The following is a 9,678-nucleotide window of genomic DNA, read 5'->3' on the forward strand; positions in this document are numbered from 1 at the left end:
TCAAGGCTACTCTCTATCATCTTTGAAAGGTCATGGAGATTAGAAGAAATCCCCTATAACTGGAGAAAGCCAAACCTCATACCCAGCTTTCAAAAGGGCAAGAAGGAACCTAAGGAACCACAGGCAGGTCAGCTTCACTTGAGTTGCTAAGAAATTTGCAGAGCAAGTCCTTCTGGAAGCAATTTCTAGACACATAAGGAAAGAAAAAAAAACAAACAAGAGAGATCAGGAACAGACAGCCTTTAAAAAGAAAAAAAAAAAGCACCTAATGACCTCAACTGCCTTCTACAATAAAATTATTAGAATCTGTGAATAAGGAGAGGGTGGTAGTTATCAAAGCTGGGTCATTACAATCTAAGTCGGTAGACCACTGGATAGATGAAAAACTGTCTGGGTCACTAAGCTCCGAAGTAGAAGTTCAGTGGTTAATGACACTGGAGGCTGGTTAAAAGCAAAGTTTCTCAGAGGTCTGTACTGAGACTAAGTTATGTGTCTAATATTTTTCCTTATCAGTAACCAGAGGTGAAGACAGAATGTATCCTTATCAGTTTTGAGTACGACATCCAACGTGGGGGGGAATGACTGCTATACTTGAGGACAGAACCAACAACCAAACAGAAGAATTCCCTGGCAGGAATCTCATTAAATTCAACGAGGGCAAACTCCTGTGCTTTGGACAGAAAAATCCCTGGCACCAGTACAGACTAGAGAAAAACCAGCAGGGCAGCAGCTCTACAGAGAAAAACATGTGGATGCTGGTGGAGAGCAAGCTGGACATGAATGAGCAGAGCACTTCTGCCACAACGAAGCCTAACAACATACTACACTGGATCAACAAAAGCCTAGCCAGTAGGCTGAGAAAAGTGACTGTTTCCCTTTACTTGGCACTCATCAGACCACATCTGGAACACTGCAACCTGTCTGGGGCCCAGCAGCACATGGAACATGGTAAACTTGAGCGAGCCCAGAAAGATCCACCAAGATGGCCCATGAAAAGGGCTGTAGCACAAGACTCCTCACAAGGACAGGTTGAGGACTTGTTTAGATTAGAAGAAACCTAGGATGTGCCTCAGCAGCTTTCCAGTATCTCTGAGATGGTCATTAAGAAAACAGAGCCAGATTCTCTTCTGGGATGCAAGACAAGAAGAAAGGAGATCTCAAACTGAAACAAGGGACGTTTGACATTAAATAAGGGGGAAGGGCGGGGGGGGAGAGGAATCACTGCAGAGGCAACCACAGACAGGAACAAATTGCCCAGGAAGACTGCAAAAACTCTCAGAGGTTTTGAAGACCCTGATGGACAAAGCCCTCAGCAACCTGGTCTGAATTTTTAGCAAGATGTTGGACTAGATGGCCCCCTGACATCCCTTCTAATCTACACAACTCACGTTATAGCATAACACATCCCCAGTCAAACTCCTGCAGAACTGCAGTCAAAGGCTCCAGTTCAGAATTTCAACTTAGAGATGAACAAAGGAAAGACTATAACAGTAATTAAGTTTATTACATTTATAGATTTTTTTTCTGTCTTTTTTTTGTTTGGTTGGGTTGGGGTTTTTTTTGTGTTGTTCTTTTCAAATGTCACCAAAATAAAAAAGCACTGCGGACCGCAAGGTACCAGACATTTCTTCTCCCATTCTTATGATTTTTTCCTGTTGCCAGAAATTTCCAATCTCTCTCGTCACTTCAGTTGCTTCCATATGTCTACCTGTAAAGGCTTTATGATCCTATAGTCATCTCCTTAATATTATTTTCCTTTTCCCCTCCAAGTACACCACCTATATTTAGTCTTGACTAAATATTTTGCCACAAGCTACTGCCTCTGGATTTTCCTAGCACATCTAAATTTGCCCAGGACATTAACATGTAAGTATTTGCAAAATATATTCCACATTGCAAAAGCACAACTGCCAATAAAGAAAAAAAAAAGTTGGTTTTACTGAACAAGAAATCAAAACAAACCATTGATTACAATAAAAAAAAAAATACCTTCTTCACAAAAACAACGTGAATTCCTGCTAAGTAGGGCAGGAACTATTGTATGCAAACATGGCTTCAAAATTAAAGATAGAATGAGTGTCCATAAACATCTCAAATTCAGGAAGCGCTTATAGCGTATTTGAGCTATAGAGATTTAGTCTGCACTCAATGTAACAGGGGGATAACGTTTGGAAAAGCCATAGAAAGCTCAAATAAGGAAACAGATGAATTCACATTGGGATTAGCATTAAAGAAAAGGATAATTGCCATTAATTCCAGGAACAGGCTTCTGATCTTTTCTACACTGCCACTAGACATAACAATAGAGATCTTTCTTTCCTCTGAGTCTTGGTTAGAAGAAAATGCCACTGGATCAACAGAAAATAAGCCAGTTGGTACCTTAAGGTACTTCTTTTACTTGTCAGAGAGCAAGAACTTCAAAGGATCATCAGTGCTGCCCTCAACATTTTCTGTCGCAGGAACATGCTCCAGAGAGCAGATCACAGCACTTCAAAATTATTTCACTTTTTCTTCGAAACACTCAATGACATCTTACTCACTCAACTTTTTAAATGACTTCTGAAGCCCAAATTGATTGCAACAGTGTGTCTTTATGACACAGTAAGAACCAAAATATCTAATAAAATAGCCAATTATACCTAGAATCATCACCACAATTATTTTGGTGATGGGGCTTTGTATTCAAAATTGGTCATGTGACAGTGTAACACGTATCAATACCGGACAATGCAAACACAAATTGCTTCTCTGTCACCTTCACTCAGAAAAAGATAGCAAAGTTTTGAAGAGTCTCAAAACAAAACTTCAAATAAAATCAGAGACAACAAGACTCACATAGTTAAATTATAGTATTAGGACAAGAAATGAGAAACAATCATAAACATAGCCTGCCCATTATAAGACTTCCAGTCATCAGAGTACTGATTACTAGAGAAATTAGGAACAGAAATCTAAATAGTCCCAGCTTGGTACTCGATCTAATTCTGGAGGACCTGACATATTTGCCAGCAGGGTGAATAATCACGGAGATTAGTTTTGGATGTGCTTGGCTAGCTAAGGAATCACAAATATAAGGTTTTGGTCTCTCAGACTTAACCTGAAGCCTAATCAAACTGTTCATTAATCTCTCTCACTTGAAAAGGTATCATTTAGCAGCCCTCATATATCAGCCATAGTTTAGATTTCAAAAGCTGTTTTGTTCTCAAAAGATGACGAACCTTGAAAACATACTAATTCCGTAACATCCTGAAAACAGAGAAATCTATATTCTAGCAGAATATTTACCAGTAACAGACAAGATGATTCCAGTTCTGTTTAATCTGAAAAACTAAACAGGAACCAGAACTTTTAATTGCTCACCAAACAAGCATCATCACAAACCAGAAAGCACAGGTGTAAGAACAAGACTGGCAACATAAAGCAAGTATGCTTTGGTTTCTTAGCTGCATGAAACAGCCTTGGCTATTTTGTTGCCTGTTCAAACAGAAACACAACTTCCCTGCAGCACTAAAGAGAAAATGTCTCCCAATCCTTTAGCACCATTTAGTGGCTACTCCTTTGTAATGCAGCTGTATATATAGAAACAAGTAGAATTCTATCTTCTGCTCTAGAAAGAGCTAAGAAAGGCTGGCACATACCACGTCAGCATCCTCACCAGTGAATGTCAGCTTAATATTGCAAAATTTATTCATTTGTTTGAAAACATTCAAAACTCTAAAGTGGTTAAGACAAGGAAGAAAAGCAACACAACGTTAAGAACATATAAGAAAAAAAAGAAAAACAAAAACCCAGAGAGTAACAGTTGTAAAAGATAAAACAGCATACCCCCTTCCATTTGTCAGGCTTAAATCAAGCAAAAGATTGCCAGGAGGTTACACGGGAGTACCTGGGTAATTCTAAAATAAAACATCTAGAAAAATAACACTCCAAGCATTGAGATGCAGTTCCTTTAAAACATTTAAGGAAGACTAGGCAGTTATGACATTAAAACATCTGCAAGATAGGCATGCCCAAGAGAGTTCTCAGCAAAATCTTACCTCAACCCAGGAAGAGGATTTCACCAAGCTAAAACAAGCAGATACTGAAAGTACTCCACTCAGTACCAAAAAGGTGTTTAGCACCACAGGCAATTAAAGTTGGTGTCAAAAAGAAACGCCACTCCGTTTCAGAGATAGAAACATCTGCATAATTCCATCTCTCCACAAATCAGCACTGCAATCAGGCCTACTGTTCAGCTTCAGCCAAACCACTTTATCATCAGTTCCTTCTACCAATTCCCTCAATCTCTCCAACCTTCTCTAAACATAAACCACAGGATAACTAGATAGATAACGAACTAGTTAGTTTTAAACAAACTCTGACTATTTTTCAGGTACTTATATTATTCTGAGCTTTTTTTGAGCAAAACCTGTTACATACTGACAGAATTCTCAATTTGAGTGCTCTCACAGCATCAATTCTCAAACACCAAGCCTTTGGGGATAGTAACTACCTAATTCACCACAGATTCAACCAGAACAGCAGTCGTTGTTTTTTTCAAGATATCATCAGGAGAGAATAAAAAACTTAATTTGCTCGTTCGACCTTAATTGTCCACTCAAAACTTTTATTCCAGCAAGAGAACTGCCATCACAATCCATTGTAAAAGGATTCTGGAAGACCAGGCAAATAATGCACTTTAAAGAATTAAATTGATGATCATATAATATTACTGACATGAGATAACAACAGACAGCAATGCAGTTTTTGAAGACTAGCGGTTTAATAATTCAATCCTCTGGTCTTCCTTTGATGAAAGAAAAAGAAGTACAAAAGAAGTAGCTGTTTCTAGGAAGTAAAACACAGCAGTTAAAATCGGTTGTTTAAGAAAAATCTTACTTTGCCGGCAGAGCAACATCGTGTTGCCAATTACTACCAGATCCTTCCAGCCAGGAGGAACGGACAACCACAGCACGTCGATCGAGAGCTGGTGTTATACCGCAGTTATACACCACAAGGTAAAACACCCCGGTGTGGGGCAAGATTATCGCACGGCAAAACCAGACAACAACACATTCCCAATAAACAACCAACACTAACTCCCAGAAGGTTGTTAAAGCGGTTTTAAGGCTGCTCAGCTCCTCCTCTGAACACATACGCCTACGGACAAGCACTGAACGCGTTTTTCAGCACATTTCACGTTCCAGCTCTCAGGCAGCAATTTCAGAGGCGGGTACCTGAACCTGCCCAGCCCGGCCATGAAAACACAAAGCTCTGGTGTTAAAGAGGTTAAGCTCTGATTTAGTTGAAGCCGCCCGCTCCTTTGAAAGGCCGTTAGACAACGAACGGGCCGAAGAGCCTCCTCAAGCCCGACACGCAGGTAGGAGGGACTGTGCCCTCCCCTTTCCCAAAGCCTCTTGACAAGGCGGAGAAGCGGTGGACCCTCCTTCCCCGACCCCCTCCCCCCGTCTCAGGGCAGCCAGGAGAAGAGCGCTCTTCCCTCTTCCCTCAGCCACGGGCGGCGAGAGGGAGACAGGAAGGGCGAGTCGCCCTCCCGCGGCCCGCTGGGAGAAGCCGGGCCGGGGGGGACAGGCCGGAAGCCCAGGCCCAGAAGGGTCGGCCCAAGGCGGGCCTCAACGGCGCAGCGCACTCGCAAGAATTAACGGGAGACACCTCCAGAGGCCCCGCGGCGGATCCTGCCCCGGCGGCACTCACCGGGCCCCGCTGAGTGGTGACGGTGGTCGCCATGGCGCCTGCCTGGGGCCTACACTCACTCGTCCGTCCGTCCTTCCGCCCCGCCGGGCCGGGCCGCCGCCGCTACCGTTACGGCTCCAACGGCCGCCGCCAACCGCCGCTCCGCGCGCGGCTCCCCCAGTCAGCTGACCCCGGCCCCGCCCCCAGCGCCGGCGGCGGCGCCTTCCTCCCCCGCCCCTCCTGGCGGCTCCCACGGCCGCGCCGGGCGCATGCGCCGAGCGCGGCACGCAGCGGGCTCCTCGTGCGCGTGCTCCTCGGCGGGCCGCGAGGGGAGCGCGCGCGGGGCGGCTTCTGCGCATGCGCGCTTTCGCCCTGCGGCCGCCGCAGCAGCGCGCCATAGCGCTGCGGGGGGCGCTGCCGCTGGAGCGGGGGCGGCGGAACGCGGCGGCGGGAGGGCGCTCCGCCGCTCCCGGGGGGAGCTGCCCCCTCCCACGCGCGGAAGGAAGCCGGTAGCGGCTCGGCGTGGGAATCCGCGCAGCGCTCCCCGCGGAGTTTTGCGCCGGGGGGTGCGCGGTGTGCAAGTGGGTGACTTCCTGCCTCGCCCGGCCCGCCCCCGGGACCGCCGGCCCGGCGTCCGTGGCTGTCCGAAGCGGAGGCGGTGACCTCCTGCCGCCCCTCCCGGGAGAACGAAAGCGGCTTTAATGTTCATCCCAGATACAATCTGATCGCCTCACAGCCTATTTAAATAACGTAACTGTTTCCTGTCGTTGGGATCCGCCGCACGAATTTAGCCCTTAATTAAAATTCTAGCACAGATTTCGGCAGCTGGAAATAGAACAGTGCAATTAGGAACGCTCCAAATATAGCACCAGCTTTTTTTTTTTTTTTTCCCCATGCTACCCTAACATCTACTTGGAGTGGGAACGGCCTCATCTTTTTCACTTGTGCCTTCATACTCAGAAAAATGAGTACTCCAGGATGTCATTGATTGGGAGCCATTGAGCGAATGTAGTTGACGCCAGCTGTGAGCCAGCCAGCAGCTGAAGAGAAAGGCTGTATCGTTCACTCTTGCCCCTATCGATGGTTCCTCTGCTGGAAGCAGAATTCAGGTCAACCTACAAAACCATTAAAGCAGCAAATCATCCTTCCCCTGTTCCTACCGCTAGAAAAGAAACCAAACCTGAAAAGAGACGGATTTTTTTCCTTTAAAATTAAAGGTAAATGCTTTTTTTTTTTTTTTTTAATTTAAGTCTCTAAATAGTCTCTTGACAGTTTGGTTTGTTTTTTTTTTTTCAGGGAGGAGGGGCTAAGTTTCTCGGAGGAAGCTAAAGGCACCAGCTTTTTTTCATTGCCTCTTGTATAGGCCTTTCAGCAGATAGTGCACTGTATGAAGGGGCAATGCAATTTGAAATTAAGCCAAGTGATTAAGACCATTCAGCATCTTAGAAGGTCAGACATGTGCCCTGTCTGTACAAAGCTTGTGTACTGATAAATTCGTTCATAACAAATACTATCCAGATGTAGCTATCAGGAAACTGTCCACTTCTTCCTGCTGTATATACGTGCAATCAAGTTGCAATGATTAAATGATGGATCAGGTTCCTTGAGCCAACATGGTTAAAACAGTAAGTAAATCCCACAGAGGTAAGGGAAGAAGATCCGTGCTTACCTCCATAATCATACTCTTGACATCATGAGGGCAGGTTGGAGGGTAAAGAGTGTTAACATGCCCCGTTACTGTTCTGAAGCCTGTAACTGCACAAGCAAGGAAATTAGCTTTAGGTAAGTCACAGGCAGTTACGGTTTTACTTACTGTGGATTTCAGTCTGAGACCTGGTCTAATCACAACAACTTCAAAGAGATTAGGGCGTGAGAAAACATTAGTGTATCTATAAAATTTACATCAACGGAAAAAGGTAGTAATACTAAATCGGAGATTCTTGAGGTTTGTTTTCCTCATACAGAGATACGCAGTGACTAGAGTGCCTTCCTGACAGCGCCACCATTTTCTAACTGCAGCTTTTATCTTCCTGTTTTATTATTATTCCCAGGAAACCCACACAGAATCTCACCACTTATTTTTAATCACAATTTTTAATCTACGCAGTAAAGGATCTGTTGTTAAACAAGGCCCCACTCTCCCTAGGGTAGGTTAGTAGCTGAAGGCCTGGAAACTCTACAAAAATACCAGCTTTGCCATCTGGTGGGCATCCACAAGAACAGCAAGTAGCCCTCGACCTGGAGAGACAGGTGTTTTTGTTTCCCCAAGTGCGATATCACCACAAATAGGGAGCACTGGTGCAAAAACATTAGGCGAGGCAGCTGATGTCAATGTAGTAATTAAAGTGGGAATGTAAGCCATGGGAAAGGTGAGAGAACAAAAGTCATAAAACCCTGTTATTTGCAACATATGGGCATCATTAAAAAAAGGTTGAAAAGTAATTAAAGAAGCTGTAATGACAATAAATTGCATTTATCTTGTAATAAAAATTTAGATGTCAGTTTCTCCTGTATCTTTCTTTCATTCTGATTCGTAGTCTGTTCTTCCCAGTTCTTCATCTGTCCCTCCCAAATCTCCTCTACCCAAACCTCTTCTACCCAAATCTGCCCATTTTCCATTGCCCTGTCTGTTCTTTCCTGTATGCTTCTACCTGTTTTGCTTCTCCTCTCTATCCTCCCTTTTGCTTTGACACTCCGTTTCATCTCCTACATTTTTCTGTTTAACTTTGCTGCCTACAGATTTGTCATAAGGCCCATATTCCCTGAAATTTCACCTGGAAATTCACTTTTTATAGCCTCATCTCCTTGCTCCCAGCTACTGGCTGGGTCAGAGGCAGTCCATGTTTCTGAGCTCTCCATGCTGCTTCCTTAACACCAGACCCAATGCCAAAGATGACTATTACCTTTGCCGAAACCCTTGCCTAGTGGCGTCACTAATTTTTTTTCTGTAACCAGTTGCCTATTTTTATGAAATAAAACGAGAGCTTAATATATATGAAGACATTAAGTAAAAACTGATTGCAACTGGACAGCAGGTTGGAGATGTGTAGAGACAAACAAATATACGTCTACACAGTGTGGTTGCCTGAAAATTATCAAATGGGCACTGCTCCCTAGGCTGACCCCAGAATCTGGAAGTGTAGGTACCACCTATGCTTTTCTCCATAAAAATGGAAACGAATGCTTCATGAGGGGGAGGAAGGGGGAAGGACAGTAGTGCACATGATGCTGTCCTCACTGAAGAACAGTTACAGCAGAATTCCTGCCAAATTAATTTTGTGCTTGTTCACAAAACCAGCAGGGACACTTCAAAGGTTGTGGAGAGTGTGATGCTATGAGGGAGGGAGGGAACGTGAAGATTAGTGGGATAGTGTCTAACTTTTGGTAGGTGTTTATTTAGCACTCAGCATTGGGGTCTAACTCTAAAAATGAAACCTGTCAGATCTACAAAAATGTGAACAGCAGCAAGTAGTGTGATGAGAGGAATATATTTGTACCTCTTTAACAGTGCCCTTTTAGGAAGGTCAAGCCTCCCAGTTTATTTAGGTAAGACACAGAATAGCATCCTTCAGTTAGGAAGTGAACTTCAAACTGTTTGTTAGCTGATCTTTTGCCCAGGCAAAGCTCACAAGTGAACTGGGTGGTTACATTTTATGCCCATTTTTTATGTCAATAATGGGTATCTGTCATGATACTGAGGGAGTTCCCACAGTCATTTAAACCCCATTTGTTGTGGCTTACAAAGGCAGTGAAGTCACAGGAATGTGTTTTAAAATGCACTCTTAGCTGAACGAAAGTTGGTGCATAAAAGCAGAGTAACAAATCATGGCTGCGATTTGTTTAGTTCAGAGATATTGATCTGGCCCTGCAGAGACTGAAGAAGGATCTCGCATGGAACTAGCAAAACAGATTTTGGGTTAAGTTTCATAGGTATTGCAAGCATAGAAGGATATTGTGGGAGGCCTGTGCATCACTTACATCACTGGCTTGGGTCTTGGGCAAGAT

General features: G+C 44.1%; 1 protein-coding gene across 2 annotated transcripts in view; it reads right to left on the bottom strand.

Moving 5' to 3' along the window:
- Positions 1-5,769, bottom strand: part of TOLLIP (toll interacting protein) — a 35,951-nt gene extending 30,182 nt beyond the window's left edge. For both annotated transcript variants that reach the window (XM_086612974.1, XM_086612975.1), the window contains exon 1: positions 5,695-5,769. In XM_086612974.1, the coding sequence (XP_086469100.1) occupies positions 5,695-5,727 (33 nt within the window). In that variant the 5' untranslated portion in view covers positions 5,728-5,769. The remainder of the gene's footprint in view (positions 1-5,694) is intronic.
- Between the last annotated feature and the right edge of the window lie 3,909 nt (positions 5,770-9,678).

The sequence above is a fragment of the Tauraco erythrolophus genome, chromosome 6, assembly GCF_009769465.1.
Source record: "Tauraco erythrolophus isolate bTauEry1 chromosome 6, bTauEry1.pri, whole genome shotgun sequence".
In the NCBI taxonomy this organism is placed as follows: Eukaryota; Metazoa; Chordata; class Aves; order Musophagiformes; family Musophagidae; genus Tauraco; species Tauraco erythrolophus.